The sequence below is a fragment of the Haliotis rubra genome, unplaced genomic scaffold (assembly GCF_003918875.1).
Source record: "Haliotis rubra isolate DU_JTF1 unplaced genomic scaffold, ASM391887v1 Scf848, whole genome shotgun sequence".
NCBI classification, from domain to species: Eukaryota; Metazoa; Mollusca; class Gastropoda; order Lepetellida; family Haliotidae; genus Haliotis; species Haliotis rubra.
In genome coordinates, this window is record NW_025767577.1 from 181,970 (window position 1) to 205,460 (window position 23,491).

The window sequence follows — 23,491 nt, forward strand, 5'->3', positions numbered from 1 at the left end:
GATCACCTTAGTGCTAAGGCTGTCTTAAGTCTATGTTAAGGTAAGGAAGTTACGATCACCTTAGTGCTAAGGCTGTCTTAAGTCTATGTTAAGGTAAGGAAGTTACGATCACCTTAGTGCTAAGGCTGTCTTAAGTCTATGTTAACATAAGGAAGTTACGATCACCTTAGCACTAAGATCACTTTCTGAGACAGTTTCTCCCTGTTCTACTAACCCTTGTCATCTTGGATGTCCCTTGAACTTATATATTCTGCTTCAGAGTGAGTGAGTGAATGTTTTTGTAGCGTAACAACATAAAACAATAAGTACATCTTAACATAAACATATCAACACAAAGGAATTTAAGGAAAAGACAGCAAAATAAATTTGGATAACACAGTGGCATGTTGTGGATTTGTAACATATAGTACATCTTCTAGTATTGTGACAATCACTTATTATGCCATATCGCAATGCTGCATAAGTGTTATAACATGCTTGTGTACTAGTCACTATGTTATAACATGTTTGTGTAGTAGTCACTGTGTTATAACATGCCTGTGTAGTAGTCAATGTGTTATAACATGTTTTTGCAGTCACTGTTATAACATGCTTGTGTACAAGTCACTGTGTTATAACATGTTTCTGTACCAGTCACTGTTATAACATGCTTATGCACTGAGTTACTGTATGTTATAACATGTTTGTGTACTGCATCACTGTCATAACATGTTTGTGTACTGCCAGTTTGTCATAACATGTTTGTGTACTGTCACTGTGTGTTATAACATGTTTGTGTACTGTGTCAGTTATAACATGTTTGTGTACTGCCAGTTTGTTATAACATGTTTGTGTTGCACGTCCGTGTACTGTTCTAGTATATTCATGCACTTTGTCAGTGTTATAACATGCTCCAGTAGTCAGTATGTTATAACGTTTGTGTATTGTGCCTGTATGTGCTATAACACATTTGTGCTGGATCTGTATCAATGTTATAACTTCCATGTACTTCATGGCTATGTTATAACATTGTGTAATGTGGCACACTATTTCTGTATGTATCTTCCTATGTAACAGCTCCTGTACGCTTGATACAATGCCTGTATGCTAAATGTACATGCCTTATGCAGACATACAGTGTCCATCTGTAGCATTCTCTGCAGAAGTAAAGAAAAAAATAAAAATAACAAAAAACTTTTATGAAAATATATGTTCACAAGGCATGCCTTATTTGAGGGTAGGGAATTCGTCTGGTAGCAGGGCATGCACACGGCAGTTCGGGCAGGTACTCTGTTCCTTAAACCACACGTCCGAATACACTGAAACACAACAAGTACATTTCAACACTGAGTGAGTGAGTGAGCACTTGGCAATATTCCAGCTATAGTCCTTAATTACTTGAGTCTGGACCAGACAATCAAGTGGTCAACAACATGAGCATCGATCTATGCTACATGTGTCAACCAAGTCAGCAAACCTGACCACCCGATCCCGTTAGTCGCCTCTTATAACAAGCATGGGTTACTGCAGATCAATTCTAACCCGGATTTTCACTGGTTCTTGGTACAAGCAAGGATGGCTTCTAAATAACAGCACATACAAATTCTTTATCTCAAATATGATCCCAAATGAGATTATGTTACATTCGAAAGTCAAAAGTCTGAACTAAGCAAATGCCTAATAGAATAGTCAAAGACTAAAGGAAGATCAAATGAACGCGTATCTATCTACAGTAAATGTCCAAGAAATAATGTTTACCCATCAGACAAAAAAATACAGATTTCCTTCTGGAGAATGTTCTATGATGGAGTGAGGTTAGTTTTACGCCACACTCAGCAATATTCCAGCTATATGGCGGCAGTCTGTAAATAATCGAGTCTGGACCAGACAATCCAGTGATCAACAGCATGAGACTCGATCTACGCAATAGGGATCCGATGACGTGTCAACCAAGTCAGCCAGCCTGACCACCGGATCCCGTTAGTCGCCTCTTACGACAAGCATGGCTTGCTGAAGATCACTTCTACCCTGGACCTTCACGGGTATGATGGAATACGATGCAATAACAGTAAAAATTATTTCACTAACATTGGGTTACAAAAATGAAAGATATCAGGTGTATGAAGAGAACCCTACACATGCTATAGCCCTACCTCCACATGGAAAGTGTGTCCACACTCTAGGTCTTGTGTCTCCTGCGCCTCCAGCTCATCGTGGCAAATGGCGCACGGGTTCTCCTCATCCAGGAACAGCTCCAGCTGCCGGTTCCTGCTGCCACCACTGACACTGGGGCTGAGTTGAGGGCCCCAGGAGGTGTTGAGGCCTGGAGGGGGAGCAGTGGGAGTCTGTGGAGCAATCACCAATATACAACATTATTGAGTGTATGACCTTCACATTGAATTGGGGGCAGTGGGGTAGTCTGGTGGTTAAAGTGTTGGCTCGTCACGCCGAAGACCCGGGTCCAAATCCCCACATGGGTACAACGTGTGAAGCCCATTTCTGGTGTCCCCCGCCGTGATATTGCTGGAATATTGCTAAAAGCGGAGTAAAACCAAACTCAGTCAGTCACATTGAATTGGAACCTCAATATCCGCTGGAAGCGTTGCAAGAACATTTCCGAAAATATTCCATAAAAATTTCCACTGTGACCTTCAATTAAATGTATATATACCCTGTCTTACATTTTTTCTCATACACATGACCTTGACTTTGCTATGACACCATAATGTGCCAAAAACATTTCCATCAGCTATAAGGAATATGTTTCACATGCTTCTATATCATTTCACACTGTCAAGATATTCAAACACTTCACTGTATCAAAATAAAGTATGGAGGCATGGTCAAATTGATGTGTTATCAACTATCACTCAGTAATGGACCGTGAGAGGGCCTGTGGCTCAAAGTCTGTGAGTCAGGGACTGAGCATAATCATATATTCATTCTGATAGTGAACTCACTGTGACGTAAGATCAGTGACAGTGTGACAGCAACCATTACCTGTGTGTTGAGACCCAAGGAGGTGCCTTCTCTCTCCAGCACTGTGTTGGTGATGTGTTTCACAATGTCGTCCAACCCCATCCCTGTCAGTGACCCGCCGCGGGACTCGCACAGCGCCCGAATCAGAACCATAAACTCCGGCCTGAGTACAAAATACAGCAGTTAACAACCATTAAACTAAGATGATAAAGTAACATTCATTTTTGGTTTTTTTCTATCATTGCATCAGAAAATGAACAAGTTACATTTATTTCGGCATTCAAAAAGTTGGTTACTAACTACGAAAAACATGAAACGGTGCCATAAAACCTCTCTAAATGAATTCCTGTATCTTCTCAGTAATCTATTCCTACATATATTCACAGAACACTTACTTGCTATAATTGGGGAATATATTCTGCAAGGCGGCGATCAACTTCTCAAAGCTGTTCTTGCTTTGTTGCGGAGAAGCAATCTTGCCTCGGATGGGATGCTGCAAAGAGGGGCTGTTTAGCAGGCTTGCCTGAATCTGGGCGGCCGTCATGGGAACCCGTACAGGTTTTGGGAGGGCCACCTGCAGCCCCCCTCCAAAGCCAAGAGGCTGGATAGGTTTAGGCTGCAACAGGCTGCCATTGTGGACACCATTGCTGGTCTTTGTTTGCTGGGAGACTGGCGCTGGTACCGAGGTATGTGAGGCGCCACCATTGCTGGTCTTTGTGGAGGAGGAGGATTTGGAAGTGGGCTGGAACACTTGTAAAGACTTGCTGCCTACTTCAGTGGGTGACAGGCGCATGGAGAGCTTGGAGCTGTTGATGGACCCTGTACCGAAGATCTGTGACATCTGTAAAAACAAGCGAGTGAGTGATTGAGTGAGCGAGCGAGGTTTTATGCCACTTTTAGCAATATTCTAGCAATATCACAGCGGGGAACACTAGAAAATGGGCTTCACACATTGTACCCATGTGGGGAATCGATCATGGGTCTTCGGGCATGATGAGCGGACGCTTTAACCATTAGGCTACCCCACCACCCTTGAAAAACAATTAACCATTGGTCGGTCTTAGAAAATCATATTTTACAACACTATTCCTCCATGTTGCAATTGAAATGTGCTTTATAGAGATGTATGTTCCTGTTTTCATTGACTTTGATCCGAAAACAACCAGGGTTGCACTGGTCTGCAACAAATCATTCTTGTCCCAAGATGCGACTTATGGAATCGGGTGGTCAGACTCGCCGATTTTGTTGACACAAGACACTGCATCCCATTTCCGTAGTCGATGCCTATAATATTGATCACTGGATTGTCTGGTCCAGACTTAATTATTTACAACCTGTGATGATCTGGGTTAGTCGCCTCTTATGACAAACATAGGTTACAAACATAGGTTACTGAAGATCAATTCTAAGCCGGATCTTTACGGGTCCATAGGCAATGATAATGTCATAGTCATTGTTTGAATGTGGACTGACCATCGACGCTATCTCTGGCGGCATGGGCACAGGGGCTGTCGCTGCAGAGAAGGGTGGGAGGTCACTGAGACTCTGGCCTTCCTTGATCAGCTGGATGTTCTTCTCACACTGGGTCTACAACAGAAACAAGATTATCAATGTATTCTAGTGAGTGAGTGAGTATGGTTTCACGCCCGCTTTTAGCAATATTCCAGCAATATCACGGCGGGGGACACCAGAAATTGGCTTCACACATTGTGCCCATGTGGGGAAGCGAACCCGGGTCAACCAGCCAACGCTTTAACCACTAGGCTACCCCACCGCCCCCCCAATGTATTCCGACCGCCTCCGTGGTGTAGTGGTTAGAGCGTCCGGAGAGTGGAAGGTCGTGGGTTCGATCCCCGACCGCGTCATGTTGGTCCCTGCCTGGCACTCGGCATTAATGGGTACAACAAGGACTGGTCGGCTCGGAGTCAGTATAATGTGTCTGAGTGGAGTATTCATGCTTCACTGCGGCCTGGTATCTCAGTGGGCTAGCACTATAAAACCAGCTTAAGTCTGGGCTAGTACAAGCAGCCACACATACACACACACACGCATGCACGTCGTCATATGAGCGAAATATTTCGCCTCTCACCTCACCCAATGTATTTTAGGCCACACTAGGCACGGCAAGACCATCAAGATATTCACTAGCAAGGCAGTCCATACACACTGGGTGCTACCAGACCATGAAGCACTTCTCTACAGAGGATCTCTCTCACCTTGATGTCTGCAATCCTGGAGTCACACGTGTCGATGACGCCGGTGAGATGTGACAGGATCTGCTTCACCTTGGCAGGGAGGTCCGGTTTATCCTCCTGGTATCTGAAAAACAGGCAGAGAGTATGTGAGTTCAGCTTACTGCTGCATGGAACAGTAGGTCAGTCAAGTGGTCATGGTGACCCAGCTTGATGTGGAAGCACATGTGAGTGGGTGAATTTGGTTTTACGCGCCGCTTTTAGCAATATTCCAGCAATATCTCGGCGGGGGACACCAGAAATTAGCTTCACACATTTTGTCCATGTGGGGAATCGAAGCCGGGCCTTCGGCGTGACGAGCAAACGCTTTAACCACTAGGCTACCCCACCGCCCCGAAAGCACATGTACTGCTGACAGTAGCAAATACTGAGAGGATCAGAACCTTTAGGACATAGGCTTCAGGTACAGCAATATCAACGGTGAGGTGAGGTGAGGTGAGGTGAGGTGGGGTTAACCAGCACTTAAGAATATTTCGCTCATATGGCCATGTGCATGCGTGTGTATGTGGGGCTGCTTATACTAGCCCAGCTGGTTTTATAGTGCTAGCTCACTGAGATATCATGCTGCAGTTAAGCATGAATACCCCACTCAGACACATTATACTGATTCCCGTGCCGACCAGTCCTTGTTGTACCCATTAATGCCGAGTGCCAGGGACCACAAGTACCATATTTAAATGTCTTTAGGTATGACGTGGTCGGGGGATCGAACCTGGGACTTGCCGCTCTCCATAGAGGCGGTCTATAGACTATGGAGAATGAGAAATAGATATGTTCAGAAGACATACAGTACATGCCCGCTTGACCGAACCTCCTTTATCTGGATGGGTACGATTCATTTTGGTAACTTGTTTATGAAGTTATTGTAGCATTACAAATTACAAATGAAACTATACTGTAACAGAAACAATATGTTTTTGTACATGACGATTGTACTTGAAACGGCTGTCCAGATTGTCAAGGTTTTGCTGTATACAGATATTGACAATGACTCGACCAGTTCAGTTGGTTATAGCTGTATATGGAATAAATGTATTATCAACTAGTATAAGGATTAGTGGTGGTCCGATTAATTGAAATAATCGAAGATTGGTCGTAGTGACTAAACGACCAAGCAATCGATCATAATTTCTCATAATCGAACACAACCAATTCTGGAACACTTGTCTTCATTAACAATAATTTTCACATGGTTGGTTTTGTCTGTTACATTTTGTAAGCACTACAAGCTCGTTTCAAGTCATGATTGAATTTATCTTAAAGATTCCAAGAAAATTATGTTCCTAACATACTAGTCTTCTTTTAAAGATGTGAAATTTTGCCAAAAAACCCAGAAGAATTACATTTTTTCCCCTTATTTTAATGTGCATTAACTAATTTCATAAATGACGCTAACCAATTATTTTCGATGATTGATCGGTAGTAATGAACCGATCATCAATTATGAGATTTTAATCAATTCCCAACACTAATAAGGACATGGTTATATTGAGAGCTGGAGAGAAGGACCGACATGAAGGGGTAAACAACCACGTGACAGTTGAGATTAGAGGTGACATACTTGTGGACGTAGGTGAGAACATGGTGTTGGTGAAATGTTGCTTCACGTTTGGCGGCGTTGTAGCCCTGTAGAGAAACCTGCATCTTCAGCTGGAGGTATTCTTGCTGTAAGGCAAAAAGTAACATGGTTGGTATTTCAGTTTTGTTCTGCAAAACAAAAAGCCTGTTTGACAAAGAAACAAAATGGGTTTGACTTTGTATAATGCAGTTCAACATTGAGGTTTAGAAATAATGGTAAAGGTATACTCATTTTTAATGCTGCATTCTGCAAAAGTTCAGCTATATAGCAACGTCTAGTCATGGCTGGACCAGACAATCCAGTGATCAACAGCATGAGCATCAGTCTAAGCAACTGGGATGCGATGACATGTGTCAACCAAGTCAACTAATTTGACCACCCGATCCCATTAGTCGCCTCTTACGACGAGGATGGGTGACTAAAGACCAAATCTAACCCGGATCTCCATGGGTATACTCACTACTGATTTTACCAGACAGTAACATGATATGTAAAATAGTACACTCACATGCAGCTTAACCTATCACGGTACCCATGACACATTCCCTACATCTTGCCATCTATTCAAATTACAGTCATAAGGTGAATAAAAAAAATGTGAAAAAAAATTACAGTCATAAACAAGGGACACTAACTTTTGCAAACCCACATCAGATATTTTTTCTAAACATGCAGGTCAAGTTTATTTGTGTGTGTGTAAACCTGTGAACACATTACATTGGAAAAGACTATCTCACTCAAAACCTAATCCCAGACCATAGAAAGGTAAAAGATCTGTAGACACCTTATAGAAAACTCGATTTCTGCATTAACTATGAAGTAAAGAGGGCAATTATTTCGGATTACCCACATGGTCACGTGGCTTTTAAATTGCTACAGCTATATTTCATTGGTGATCTGGAATTGCCAAAATACAAACAGACTAAGTATCATTGGCTGAAAGTTCCTTTGGAATAATGTGTGTATATATAGTTAGAGAGAGTTAGAGAGAGAGAGAGTTAGAGAGAGTTAGAGTTAGAGAGAGTTAGAGTTAGAGAGTTAGAGTTAGAGAGAATTAGAGAGAGTTAGAGTTAGAGAGAATTAGAGAGAGTTAGAGTTAGAGAGAGAGAGTTAGAGAGAGAGAGAGAGAGAGAGAGAGAGTTAGAGTTAGAGAGAGAGAGAGAGAGTAGAGAGAGTTAGAGAGAGAGAGAGAGAGAGAGAGAGAGAGAGCGAGAGAGAGAGAGAGAGAGAGAGTAGAGAGAGAGAGAGAGAGAGAGAGAGAGAGAGAGAGAGAGAGAGAGAGAGAGAGAGAGAGAGAGAGAGAGAGAGAGAGAGAGAGAGAGAGAGAGAGAGAGAGAGAGAGAGAGAGAGATTTCACCTGAGAGACAAACTCAGCCTGATAAAAAGGTTGGAGGTCTTTCTCCAACTATAAATACTATATTTCATAAACACAAGGCTATCATTAAAACCTTTTAATAGTGAAATCCACTTATGGATGTCAACCTCTTTTATAACTAGGATCACGATGTTTCAGAGAATATTTTCACTCCCTCGTCAGGCAGCTCTGCATCTCCCTTACCTCCGCTGCAATAGCTCGTTCCTTCTGAGACACATATTTATTCTGCAGTTCTACGACACTGGCCACCATGTCTGCCTTCTCCTTGTGGAACATCTCCCTGTCAACATACACAGCATATGTCAGGGCTTCACATCCAAGTTTGTCATACACTTAGGCTAAAGGCTTGTAAGCCAGGCAGTGCATTGAGTGAGTGAGTACATTTAGACAACTGAATGTAATTTAATGGAGTATCAGCAATTCACATTTGCACCACAACATTGCTACAGGTCAATAAACAATAAAACAATACTTTTTCAGATAAATACGTCTGTAAATGATTCCATTGCTGTGGTTAAATTATTTCCTACCATATCGTGCACATTTTATATCCGTACATACGCCAATACGGCCCTTATCTGGAGCCCTGTGTATGTGACACGGCTTTTAGCAACATTCAAGTTTCTAGTTACGGACATATTCCTGATATTGACACTGTACTGATTCTACTAGAAGCTGGCTGTTCTCACCTGTTGTCCACGTTCTGCTTCTGATACTCCTCGGCTCTCACGCTTTCCTGCTTCAGGTTTTCTTCCAGGCTGTAACAGTAGTACATGTGTAAGCCTGTGTCAGAGGGAGGCTGTGTCAGCGCAGGGATATATTCATCCTGGATTGGCGCTATATAAGTGGACTATTATTATTATTACTATTTACGGTGTGCGAATTCCTGCGTCCTCTACACATAAAAACGCAATAGACGCAATGAAATGGATTAGCGCGTCCACAAAATTTTGATCAAGTAACAATAAGTTATCACTGAGACTAGCCAGGATAAGGTATCATTAGCAATTTAATTACTGTAACAATGTGATGATCATGATACACAATATAATAACAGTAACTGAATTACAACAATATTACAACATAGTATTAATAATAATATTTAAGTGTCTGGAACCCCCATTTTGTAGTCCAGGACCCCTGAATATTAAGAGTGTGAGTCTCAGGGACCCAATTACAGGACTCAAGATAAATCCCTGTCAGAGGGTGGATAAAAGGGTGTGCCAGAAGGTATTTCAGTGGGAGTACAGGTGGGTATGTGAGAGGATCAGGGGTGGAAATAACTTTAAAATTGCTAGTGTACTCCGGTACAGTGGCACATGTAAAATCACTTGCCCTGATAATTTTTCCACTATACCGGCCGTTTTCGTGTTGATTTTTTAAATAAACAACATAATTAACATTGGAATATCAACTGAACACCGGTACAGTGTGATATACAAATTTGCTTGCCCGACAGAAAAAAACACTGGACTCGGGCATCGGGCAATGGGTTATTTCCACCCCTGAGGATGTAACATATTCTGAGTCAGCAATACTGAGCAGGGAAAGGCTCCAACATGTCACTGAGGTTTATGATTTGCTTGGATTGTTTGTTGTTTAACGCCGCACTCAGCAATATCCCAGTTATATATCTGTAAATAATCGAGTCTGGACCAGATAATGCAGTGATCAACTGCATGAGTATCAAACATAAGCAATTGGGATAGTCACTTTATGACATGTGTCAACCAAGTCAAGCGAGCCTGACCAACCGATCCCGTCCTAGTCAGTACCTCCTATACAACAAGCATGGGTTGCTTTTTATAAAGACCCAATTCTAACGAGGACCTTCCCAGGTTGAGGTTTATGACATGTGACAAGGAGACTGACCTGTGGTTGAGTTGCTGCACGGCCACCACCTGCTGCTTGAGGTGGTCCACCTGCTGGATGTACACCTGCTGCTCCTGGCTTGTCTTCATCTTCTCCAACATCAACTGTTTGGTGGCAGCCTGTATCATAGACATTGTATACAGGGTTTGGTGGCAGCCTGTACAACATAGACATTGTATACATGTGTTTGGTGGCAGCCTGTCAATATTAGGCCTTTTAGGGACTTTTCAGGCCCAATCAACAATTTTTAGGAGTGAGTGAGTTTTGGTTTTACGCTACTTTTAGCAATATTCCAGCAACATCAAGGCGGGGGACACCAGAAATGGGCTTCACACGCTGTACCCATGTGGGTCTTCAGCATGAGTAACTCGTAGCTATATCGCTGCACAGGGAAAGTTTTGCTTCACAATGGACGATAATTAACACCCACTATCACTGCAAGGTATTTTTATTATGTATTAATTTCCTGTAAAATCACAACTTTATAAGTTTTGCTAAATATAGATGCTTTTTAGGGCAAATCACTGGCAATTAGGGCCTTTTCAGAGCTAACGAATTCAGGGCCTTTTCAGAGTAAAATATCCAAATTTCATGCTTTTCAAGCCCATGTGAACTCTGAAAGACATTGTATTCATACATTGTGTTTGTGTTGGAAGCCTGCATAACAGTGACTGTTCATTTATTGTTTGGTGCCAGTACACAAGAACATGTTGTGGAAGTGCGCTGGCTGAGTGGGTTAAACGGCTGAATTTGTTCGCTGGCGATTAGGTACTCTGAGGGTGTGTGTTTGAATTCCGGACTGGACTCCACCCCAAAAAAGTACTAGAATTTGTACTTTACTGAGAAGGTGTATTAAACAAAATATTACATGTCACAAATGCTAAGACTGCTCCGTGGAGCGGGAGGTGTGCCTTACCGTGAGACTGATCTTCTCCTCCTGCGCTTTGTGCAGCGTGGCCTCAAGCTGGGTGTGCTGCTCCTGCATGGCTGTGTAGTGAAGGAACAAACTGTTCATATCCAGATCCGTGTTGGTCGACACCGACACGCCACAACACGTCGCCTGCACCTGCACGTCCACCAATGACTTGGGCTTCAGCCAGTTGTGATCCTGAGAAAACACTGAACTCTTCTCCAGTCCAAACAACGAATACGACTCCTGGGTATTTGAAGCTGCGAAACTCGAAGCAGTACTAGGCTCCAGACCATCAGCTGACGACCACGTTGAACTGGTATTGTCCTGAGACTGTAAGGACGAGTGGTTAGGGAAAGGGGTATACACAGCTTGTTGGGCCTTGTTGGTAAGTCTGTCCTGGAATGTGTTGAAACCGTTATCCTGGGAGAAGGTGGGGGCTTTGGGAAAGATGGGGGTGGGGCTACTACCCCAGATGCTGGTCACACTCTCTGGGGCATCCCCACTGGCACTTGCCAAGGGACTATCACAACTGCTGGGTTGGGAATCAAAGGAACCAAAAGCATCTTTAGACGAAGAACTCAAAAACGGATGTGGCGGAATGATCATTTTATCCAATGAATTTTTGCGGCTAGTATCCATTAACTCCAGGTTGCCTTGCTGAATGTCGGAACTGTGAAATGAACTGGTTGAAAACACATCAGCTGAAACATCCTTCTGTATAGAGGTCCTGGAATAGGCCGACTTGAAACCTTGACTCTGTAGAGCTGGAGAAACTGTGCGATAACCAAGCTCAAATTCGCCTAACTCAGAATGAGACGATCTTGAACTACAACGGCTAGGGTCAAGCTCATCTGATTTGATACTACTGGGTGTATGAGCTGAATCCAAGATTTTAGAACCCACACCACGAATCTTTGCCAAAGAAATACCTTCAGACACACTGTCGCTTCCTCCCTCCCAACTCTCCTTGCCCCAATCAGCTTCACAAAATTTGTTTGTAGTCTCTATGTCATCCTCTAAATCATCAGCACACAACTCAAAATCGTCTATGTCGTCCATGTTTTCTAAAAGCGTCTTTTCCGCATTTTTGCTACTATTTGGCTGAGGGGGAAGAGTGAAGTCGTCCAACGAATTATATGTGGATTGTTTTGCCTGTGGGGCTGTACAAGTCTTCACGAGATGATCTATCACACGCATAGAATCACATGAATTCATAGTATTTACCACAAAGGGATCCTTATCACCACACTGTTCCACAAACACACCAGTACTAGGCTGGGGCTTGAACTCCTGGGCAGCCGGGTTCAGGGACATCTTAGAAACATTATTTATCTCCGATGAGGAAACACTTTTCACAGGCTGCGGTTTAGTTTTCGAATCACTTGGAATGGTCTGTTTCCCACTCAGGGTGGGATACTCCGCCTTGTGCGCCATGGCCAACGACCGAACGTGTACAGCGTCTTTCAACAAACACACATAATTGTCTATAAGTCCGAACTTAAGCGACTGCTGTAGGAAGCCACGAAGACCCCCGTAAGTATCTATCACCTCCCGTGCCTCCACAGGAAAGTCCTCTAGCTCCTTGGTCAACAGAGAATCATTCACATGCAGTGGGCCATGCTCTCCCAACAGCTCCGCAAAATACCTGCAGGAAAATCATTTTACATTCAGGTAATAATGTCAAATGTTGTCGAAAACAATTGTTGAAATTACCACAGTATAAATTTTCGATTACGATCACATTTAAAACCATTAATTCTGTCCAAGACATTTTGCTCATTTGCAAACCAAGTTGACTGTAGTGACTCCACAAGGTGTTTAATGCTACACTCAGCAATATTCCAGCTATATGACGGTGTTTCTTAAACAATAAAGGCTTCGACCTCAGGAACTAGTGAATGTAAGCAATCAAGGCTTGCAACTTACGATCCAGTGTTTAATATGAGCATTGATCTATGTAGCTGGGATAAAAAGAACCACCCCAGCAAACTTGACCACCCCCTCCCATGTGTATCGCCTACAACCTGTGCAGATCCAGGTTAGAATTGGGCTTCAGCAACGTGTGCTTGTCATAGGACGCAAGGCACAGGATTGGGTGACCAGACTTGCTGACTTGGTTGACACATGTCATTGTGTCCCAATTGCGTAGAACGATGCTCATGATGTTGATCACTGGATTGTCTGGTCAAGACTCCAGATTATTTACAGGTGAGGTGAAATGAAATGTTTAACTTCGTGTACTTAGGAATATTTCACTCGACGTCCATGCATGTGTACGTGTGGCTGCTTGTACTAGCCCATTCTTAAGCTGGTTTTATAGTGCTAGCCCACTGAGATACCATGCCACAGTGAAGCATGAATACCCCACTCAGACACATCATACTGACTCCGAGCCGACCAGTCCTTGTTGTACCCATTTATGCCGAGCGCCATGCAGGGACCAACAAGCACCATATTTTAACGTCTTTTGGTATGACGCGGCCGGGGATCGAACCCGCGACCTTCCACTCTCCCGGTGGATGCTCTAACTACTACACCACAGAGGCGGTCCAGGTTATTTACAGACCACGCAAAGTCAGCTGGAATATTGATGAGTGTGGCGTAAAACAACAAGCACAAAACGTCTCTTACACCAAGCAACGGTTGCTGAAGACAAATTCTGATCCTGATGTTCACTTGTGTACTTACACAAACAGGTTATTGGCCACTTCATTGTGTTTGTTGTTCTGGGGGTTGATAGACTGGTCATATACTGAATTAAAATCCTGAACCTTCTGATGTAAATTTGGAGGCACAGAAAAGGGGTTCTCGGTATTATATGTTGACCTTGGTCTGAAACATGAGCACATTAAACAACAGATCATATTGTGTCCAGACAAAGTCATCAATATCCCCCTCAATGGCAAAATACTTTTCATGATTATGTCTACGAGTTATGATTATGTCAAATATTTAGGTGTGTTTATAGAAAAGTGGAAGGAGAGTATTGAAAGATTTTTAAAGTTCTGCTCCAGAAAGGAGCACTATCACCAATTTCAGTCTATGTCAAACTTGTTGCCATGGAAATGCCAAAAATATTTTATTCAGAAATCCAAAACTACCAAAAGGCACCAGGACGCCACCAGATCTATGTATGTGCCAAGTTTGTTGAAGAAACACGTTGCGGGGGATAATTAGAGAAATGGGTACAAGGTTAATTAGAGAAATGGGTACAAGGTTAATTAGAGAAATGGGTAAGATGAGAAATGGGTACAAGGCTAATTAGAGAAATGGGTACAAGGGTAAGATGAGAAATGGGTACACGGTTAATTAGAGAAATGAGTACACGGTTAAGAGAAATGGGTACAAGGCTTTATTAGAGATGACATGGTTAAGATGAGGTACAAGGCTTATTAAGATGAGAAATGGGTACAAGGCTAATATGACAAGGCTTATTAGATGGGGTACAAGGTTAAGATGAGAAATGGGTACAAGGTTAAGATGAGAAATGGGTACAAGGAAAGCATAAGGAATGGATGGATACAATTAAATAGTTAGAATCGGCACAAGGTTAAGATGAGGAAAGTGTACATAATTTAGGAAGACTGTTAAGTTTCTCTTACATTTTGGGAGCATATTTGTCTTCATCCGAGTCACTCATTACAGAATGTTCTCCAAGCAGCTGTTCTTCTCTACGATCAGAGAAATTAACCTCCACATTAAGGACCTGCTTCGTCTTTTTCTTATCCTTCTTTGGTTTGCTCGTCTTGGACTTGCCCTGAAATGTCATCAACAGTTATTTCAGTAACAGTCTAACTAGCTAGACACACGATTACCATTCTCACAAACCAATTAGTCTTTTGTTTGTTCGATTATTGTTTTACGCCACACTCAGCAATATTTCAGCTATATGGCCGCGGTCTGTAAATAATCGAGTCTGGACCAGATAGTCAAGCATGGACATTGATCTACACAACTGGATTATGATGACATGTATCTTGGTAACCAAGTCAGCGAGCCTGACCTACCGATCCCATTTGTTGCCTCCACATGCATGGGTTGCTGAAGACCAATTCTAACCCAGATCTTCACGGAAGTGTACCAATTAGTAATCAGGGGACTTGGATTTTGAACACTAATGACAATGTAATAATAACAATTAGTGAATTTATAAAGCGCTCAAATACTCCAGGCACTAAGTATCTGCTCTAAGCGCTATGATGAGTATATACATAGTATCTAAAATTATTCGGAACGCAGAAATCTAGCAGTGATAGTATTTTCGGAAAAGGAATGTGTTTAAATGAGATTTGAAGTTGTCTAGGGTTGGTGACAGTCTGATATCACAGGGAACAGAGCTCCAGAGAGAAGGAGCACCATAGCTGAAAGAGTGGTAGCCAAATGACTTCAGATGGTGTTTTGGTATCTCCAGAAGATAAAGATTTCCTGATCTTAATGTTCTCACAGGACTGTGCTTGGAGAGTAGGTCAGTTAGATAACTTGGCGCAGTTGAGTGAAAGCACTGATAAGCAAGTGTGAGAGTCTTAAATTCTATTCTTGCTCGTACTGGCAGCCAATGCAAGGACTTCAAGGCAGGCGTGATGTGAGAGCGTTTCTTTGTTCTGCTGATGATCCTTGCACCAGTGTTCTGCACCTTCTGCAGCTTTGTGAGGAGCCTCTCTGGCAAGCCATAATAAAGAATGTTGCAGTAATCTAAACGTGATTGGACTAACGAGCGTACAAGGACACAAGTGGCTTCTGGAGAGCATTTGTCGAATGTGAATGAAGTTGCGAAGATGGTGATAGCAGCTTCTGCAAGTGTTGGTAACCTGGCTCGCCATTTGCAGATCAGAGTCAACCACAACACCAAGGTTTTTGACAGCAGAAGAGATGATATGTTGGCATTACCAATCAAAATGTCCCTGTCTCCAAAAGGATGTATTTTCTGTTTTTGTCCAACAATGATTGCTTCAGTTTTTCCATCACTCACATCTTCAGTTTGTTACAAGTCAGCCATGACTTGATGGTAATAGTACACTCCTCTAGATGGGAGATAGCACTCTGGGAGTCTCTAACTGCAAATGTTCTCAGAAGTTGCATGTCGTCTGCGTAGCCATGACGATCAACACCTTGCGGCTCGATAGACTCACCAAGAGCCTTGATGTACAGCGTGAACAAGAGAGGCCCAAGCACGGATCCTTGGGGTACACCGAAAGATAGAAAGTCGCCAATACAAACAATGGGACACATCACTGGGTACATGTACCACTTGAAAGATGTTTAAGACCACCCAATTCTTTCCTTTCATATTATCATTACTTATCTATTTTCCAAGGTTTGAGATTGATAAAACTTACAAAATTCATGAGCAACAAAATAATGCATAATTACTTGTACCATGACGGTTATTCTCTGTTTCTGCATGCAATGTCATATCATGTTTCATCAGGATAAAGATGATAAAGGATGAAAAATGGCCAAAAGCTATATAAACAAGAGTCATCAGAAGATGACAAATCCCCCCGGCCACCACAAATATGAAAGAGCAAATCATCTGACAGTTACTTTAAGTTGAACTTGATTTTTTTAGACTAAGTCCAAAGCATTTCCACGGAAACCAGGAAAAAAAAATTGACAAAAATCTTTTCTTAGAGGGACGCTATTCTAAACAGGTTGAAACCTTGCAATGTTGTAATTCGGACAGGAAACACATGAAACCAGTTGTGACATTCACCTTGTACAGATTGGCCTCCTCCGTTTCCTCCTTCTTGTACAAGACTGCGTTGGCCTTCGCAAGGTGCTTTAGGTCAGACTCGTCTTGAAGAACTGCCAATACAACCATGTGTTAAACAACAGTGTGGTTTAGGGATGAGGTGACACTTACACAGGTTATCCTCTAATTCCTACTAGTCTGGACTTGTCCATCTTATGATCACAGCTGACATAGACCCATTCAATTGTTTGTTTGTTTTTTAACGTAACACTCAGCAATATTAAAGCTAAATGGTGGCGGTCTGCATATTATTGCGCCTGGACCAGGCAATCCAGTGATCAATGTCATGACCATCGATCTATACAGATGGGATACGATGACATGTCGTGAAGCCTGACCACCAGATGCCGTTAGTTGCAACAAGCATGGGTTGCTGAAGACCAATTCTAACCCACATCTTCACAAGTACCCACTCAGTTCAGTTATAACTATTTTGAGCTAACTAGTCCCTGGTTTAGCCCCTCTATACCAAGCACCAAGCAGTGTAATACAAGGGCTTTCTGTTAAGGTTATCTGTTATCTGGTTTCCTACCAGTTGCTCAATCCACTTAACCCTGATTTGTCATAAAACTGTGTGTTAAAACTCTGTCCCCAATATTGACACACAAGTATTTCACAAGACAGATCTGAAAATTGTCAGTGAGTGAACAAGAGAATAGGTTTGACACCATCTTGAACAATTGGTTGGTTGGTTTGTTGTTTAACGCCTCACTCAGCAATGTTTCAGCCATATGGCATCTGTCTGTAAATAATCAAGTCTGGAAAAGACAATCCAGTGATCAACATCATGAGCATCGTTCTACGCAATTGGGATATGATGACATGTGTCAACCCTCCAATCCCGTTAGTCGCCTCTTACAACAAGCATGGGTTGGTTACTGAAGACCAATTCTAATTCTGTTGAGACTGGTTTAGAGACGCTTTGAATTCCAGGGTTTTAACAACATACCAGCTTGATGAAGGAGGAAAGCCCTAAGCTGGTCTTTGACAGTGATCGTATATGACTGTAGATTAGATAAGATGAGGCCCTAACTTGACCCTCAAATCACTATCAAACTGGCATGTCCGGTACATGCCGAATCATCAACCTTACATCTTCTCATCGTGATCAGTCAGTACAACTTTATAGAAACCCACAAGCACGGGTTAGGAATTCATCAAGGTGGCTAAACTGGGATTTGAACAAGAGGACACTGGTTCTGGTGTGCCAAGTGAGTACAATCTCAGAGAATGTTTACACCCTAGGCAACCATGTTGCCATGGCAACCATTTCGTCATGACTGAGTGAGTGAGTGAGTTTAGTTTTACGCCGCACTCAGCAATATTCCAGCTATATGGCGGCGGTCTGTAAATAATCGAGTCTGGACCAGACAATCCAGTGATCAACAGCATGAGCATCGATCTGCGCAATTGGGAACCGATGACATGTGTCAACCAAGTCAGCGAAACTGACCACCCGATCCCGTTAGTCGCCTCTTACGACAAGATAGTCGCCTTTTTATGGCAAACACATGGGTTGCTGAAGAACTATTCTACCCCGGATCTTCACGGGTCTCGTCATGACTGAATGACGTGAGAAAATATTTCATGTACACTCATCATACCCCCATCTCAGAGGTGACAGAAGATGCACTTTTCTGGAGGTGCACGAGATCCCAACAAACTCACATATTTGAGACTGAAAGACTTTGCCTGACCCCTGCACCAACCCTCCCCGGAGCATTTGGCCCGTACCCCTGCCCAACCCTCCCACCAGAGAGACCCTACCCACCCACCCACACACAGGAGTGAGAGAGACCCGATATTTGCCTGTACCCTGCTGTGCCAGAGAGAGAGAGAGAGCCGATATTTGCCTGTACCCTGCTGTGCCAGAGAGAGAGAGAGACCCGATATTTGCCTGTACCCTGCTGTGCCAGAGAGAGAGAGAGACCCGATATTTGCCTGCCTGACCCTTTGATATTTGCCTGTACCCTGTTGTGCCAGAGAGAGAGAGAGACCCGATATTTGCCTGTACCCTGCTGTGCCAGAGAGAGAGAGAGACCCGATATTTGCCTGTACCCTGCTGTGCCAGAGAGAGGGAATCAACTGTTTCTTCCTCCTCTTCTTCTCCCTGCTCCTTTTCCGCCTCAGCGTCCCGAGCCTCTTTCCTCTTCTGCTTCCGAAGTGCTTTCTTCTCCGCTTTACGAGATATTTTGTCTTCGCTGCAACAGGAGGTGAAGTGACATATTACACTAGGGGTGTCGCGATTCGCGAATGTATCGATGCATCGATACATTTTTACTATTTTGATCGATAATGATAATACATGCTTTGCGTATCGATTCCTATTTTAAAACTTTATCGATTCAAATTTGTATGCTATATCCATCTTCTTCAAAGTCTTGATAGCAAAATTATCGCTCGGATAAATAGATGTAGTTAGCTTTACTTAAAAAATAGGTTGGAAACTAACAGCTTTTGTTATTGGCTAGACTATTTTGATGGACCAATCAGCGAGCGCGTACGTTGCCGGTAAGGTAATGCTATGAAAAGGCGCGAAAATTATGTATCGTGATACGTATCGTATCGTGACCTTAAAATCGTGATACGTATCGTATCCTGAGATTGGTGTATCGTGACACCCCTATATTACACGGTGTTCATGATTTATTCACGTACACTGAGAAATGCACTTGTGAGCTACTTGTACCTACTCTGGACTTACGACAGTTAAACAGTAAATAACAGGTATGGCGCTGAAAAACCTTCAAACATAATCTTGTTGAACCGAGATGTGAATCTACAATCATAGCGTCTGGACAGAATTCTCCACAACTGATTGATGTACAATCTGAATTTTTGTCTGTTTCTTGTTTAAGGGCGCACTCAGCAATATCCCAGCTACATCGCGGCGGTCTGTAAATAATGGAGTCTGGACCAAAGAATCCAGAAATGAGCATGGATCTACGCAATTGGGATACGATGACTTTTGTCAACCAAGTCAGCGAGCCTGACCACCCGATCCTGTTAGTCGCCTCTTACGACAAGCATGGCTTGCTGAAGACCAATTCTAACCCGGATCTTCATGGATGTACAATTTCAATAAAACACTGTGTTGAAAGACTTACCTTGACAGTTCGAGTTTCTGCGATTTCTTTTGACTTTTAGATTTTTGCAATGGTTTGTCTGATATATACTGAAAAAAGAAAACAAATGAATATATTTTAACCCCCATGCTTTCATTGACCATATAAACACTTGGATTACTGGACAGCTGGATTACTGGACACTTGGGTTATTGGACACTTGGATTACTGGACACTCTGATTACTGGACACTTGGATTACTGGACACTTGGATTACTGGACACATTCATAACTGGACACTTGGGTTACTGGACACATTCATAACTGGACACTTGGGTTACTGGACATTTCGGTTACTGGACACTCTGATTACTGGACACTTGGGTTAATGGACACTTGGATTACTGGACACATTCATAACTGGACACTTGGGTTACTGGGCATTTCGGTTACTGGACACTTGGATTACTGGACACTTGGGTTAATGGACACTTGGATTACTGGACACAATCATAACTGGACACTTGGGTTACTGGACATTTCGGTTACTGGACACTATTGGACTAAGGTTCAGGGCCTTGATCCACAAAGTGGTCGCAACGTTACGACCGGTCGTAACTCTAAAGTTTATCATATACTTGCAAATGTTGTCACGCTACAAACGTTTTGATGATCGGGAGCCAGGCATGTCCAACTCTAGGGATCCAGCACAGGTTACGCCTAAGGCAATTTGTGCAATGCTATATATTTTCTTGTTGTTTAACAATATTGCAGCTGTACATTAAGCAGCAGCCAGTAAACAATCAAACCTAGACCAGCAATCCACTGATCAATATCAACAAGTCGGACTCAGTAGTAATAAACAAAATCAAAACTCTTGTGTTTTAATGATTCATCTTATGGGGATGGTTCATGTAGCTTGGCATTTTAAATGTCCATTAATAAAACATATCAACAGAAAATATAGACGTTTTTTATATCATCTAATCATGACACGGTGCAACAATATTTTGAAACCTTTTAAAATTCTAAAAGTGCCAGATGAATGAATGAATGAATGAATGAATGAATGTCTGAATGAATGAATGAATGAATGTCTGAATGAATGAATGTCTGAATGAATGAATGTCTGAATGAATGAATGAATGAATGAATGAATGAATGAATGTCTGAATGAATGAATGTCTGAATGTCTGAATGAATGAATGAATGAATGAATGTCTGAATGAATGAATGAATGAATGAATGAATGAATGAATGTCTGAATGAATGAATGAATGAACAAATTTTCTGTCTGAATGACTTACAATTTTAGGATCAGAGTGCTGCCTGTAGAGACATATTCTCTGTATTAACGAACTACAGTCTGGTGTTGGACAGGAGGTATGCAGCTGTTCCTACAATACAAGCAGAAAACCATGGTTAAAGTCACAGTTCTGGATACACTACAGCAGCATGTCTAATTCTGTCTTGACCAGACAAGCTAGTGATTGATAACGTGTCTAATGACCAATATCAACAGGGTTAAGGACACTGAACAAGTAGTGAGGGAGTAAGTTTTACGCCGTATTAAGCAATATTCCAGCAATATGATGGCAATCTGTAAATAATCAAGTGAATGAGTGAGTGGGTTGGGTTTTACGCCACTTTCAGCAATATTCCAGCAATATCACAGCAGGGATCAACAGAACTGGGCTTCACACGTTGTACTCGTGTGGGGAATCGAACCCGGATCTTTGGCGTGACAAGCGAACGCTTTAAACACTAGGCTACCCAACCACCCCATGAATACTTGAGTCGGGACCAGACAATCCAGTGGTCAACATCCTGAGCATCATTCTACGCAATTTGGATACGATGACATGTGTCAACCAAGTCAGTGAGCCTGACCACCAGATCCCGTAAGTCGCCTCTTGTGACAAGCATGGGTTACTGAAGACCAATTCTACAACGTGATCTTCGCAGGTCAAACAAGTAACTAAACTGACCATCAGATCCATTTAGTTGCCTGTTACGACAAGCATAAGTTGATAGTATCATGAGTAACTATCCATACGATAACAACTGTCATACGTCCATGTTAGGGTATGGGAGTTACAATCACCTTAGAGCTACGATCACTTGGTACAATGGCCAACTGCTCTCTGTCACTGCACACATACCTTGTCAGACCCTTTACCCTTATAGGCCTTCCAGCATGTCATGTGAAACTCTACCACACACAGTGAATGACAGTTCACTCGGACAAACCCCTGAAAGAAAACAGATAGACTTGTTGACCTGCTAAAAAAATGACCTGCAAACATGACCTGCTAAGATTATGACCTGCAAAAATGACCTACAAAGATTATGACCTGCTAAGATTATGACCTGCAAAGATGACCTACAAAGATTATGACCTGCAAAAATGACCTGCAAAGATGACCTACAAAGATTATTACCTGCAAAGATTATGACCTGCAAAAATGACCTGCAAAGATTATGACCTGCTAAGATTATGACCTGCAAAGATGATCTGCTAAGGTGACCTGCAGATATTTCATTCAGAGTACTGACCACCATAAAGGAAAACAAAGATTACGCCAAGTTTGGGTCAGGAAAAGATGACCTGCAAAGATGATCTGCAAATATGATCTGCTAAGATTATGACCTGCAAAGATGACCTACAAAGATTATTACCTGCAAAGATTATGACCTGCAAAAATGACCTGCAAAGATTATGACCTGCTAAGATTATGACCTGCAAAGATGATCTGCTAAGATGACCTGCAGATATTTCATTCAGAGTACTGGCCACCATAAAGGAAAACAAAGATTACGCCAAGTTTGGGTCAGGAAAAGATGACCTGCAAAGATGATCTGCAAATATGATCTGCTAAGATTATGACCTGCAAAGATGACCTACAAAGATTATTACCTGCAAAGATTATGACCTGCAAAAATGACCTGCTAAGATTATGACCTGCAAAGATGATCTGCTAAGATGACCTGCAGATATTTCATTCAGAGTACTGGCCACCATAAAGGAAAACAAAGATTACGCCAAGTTTGGGTCAGGAGACTCAGGATTATCTGGAAAGTACTCAGCGATGGACTTCATTCAAATTTACTAGAATTTAAAATATTCATCTTCATACTAGTGAGGGAGCAATATTCCAGCGATATCACGGCGGGTGACGCCAGGAATTTGCTTCACATATTCTACTCATGTGGGGAATCGAACCCAGGTCTGCGGCGTGACAGGCGGACGCTTTAACCCCTAAGCTACCCCACCGCCAGTGCATTCATATCAATACAGCCCAGTTTCAATATGGATACACCATGCCATCTATATAACTCATTTTGAATGTGGCCTGGAGATCAATCCACAGACTTTTAGCTCTTCATTTGACCTGTTTGACCTGTTTGACCATTTAGGTCGTCATTCCTCATATATGCAACACATCATCAACATAAATACTTAATGACATAATGAGTGAGTGAGTGAGTGAGTGTGGTTTTATGCCGCTTTTAGCAATATTCCAGCAATAGCACGGCGGGGGACACCAGAAATGGGCTTCACACATTGTACCCATGTGGGGAATCAAACTTGAGCCTTCGCTGTGAAGAGCTGAACGATTTAACCACTAGGCTACCCCACTGTCCCTTAATGACATAAGTTAGAGGAGAGTACAATTAAAGCGTGTTAAACATATACATTACTGGTAATACAAATGTACGTGTTG

At 42.5% G+C, this 23,491-nt stretch overlaps 1 protein-coding gene across 1 annotated transcript in view; it reads right to left on the minus strand.

Annotated features, from left to right (window-relative positions):
- Positions 1-1,163: 1,163 nt before the first annotated feature.
- LOC124262626 overlaps positions 1,164-23,491 on the minus strand; it is a 29,685-nt gene continuing 7,357 nt past the window's right edge. The window contains 19 exon segments of the mRNA XM_046697131.1: positions 1,164-1,284; positions 1,287-1,298; positions 2,133-2,324; positions 2,980-3,121; positions 3,354-3,799; positions 4,432-4,545; positions 5,175-5,277; positions 6,772-6,875; positions 8,348-8,444; positions 8,854-8,922; positions 10,037-10,155; positions 10,953-12,594; positions 13,638-13,781; positions 14,552-14,706; positions 16,663-16,754; positions 18,754-18,902; positions 19,809-19,876; positions 21,074-21,163; positions 21,929-22,018. Coding sequence (XP_046553087.1) covers positions 1,207-1,284; positions 1,287-1,298; positions 2,133-2,324; positions 2,980-3,121; positions 3,354-3,799; positions 4,432-4,545; positions 5,175-5,277; positions 6,772-6,875; positions 8,348-8,444; positions 8,854-8,922; positions 10,037-10,155; positions 10,953-12,594; positions 13,638-13,781; positions 14,552-14,706; positions 16,663-16,754; positions 18,754-18,902; positions 19,809-19,876; positions 21,074-21,163; positions 21,929-22,018 — 3,906 coding nt within the window. The 3' untranslated portion in view covers positions 1,164-1,206.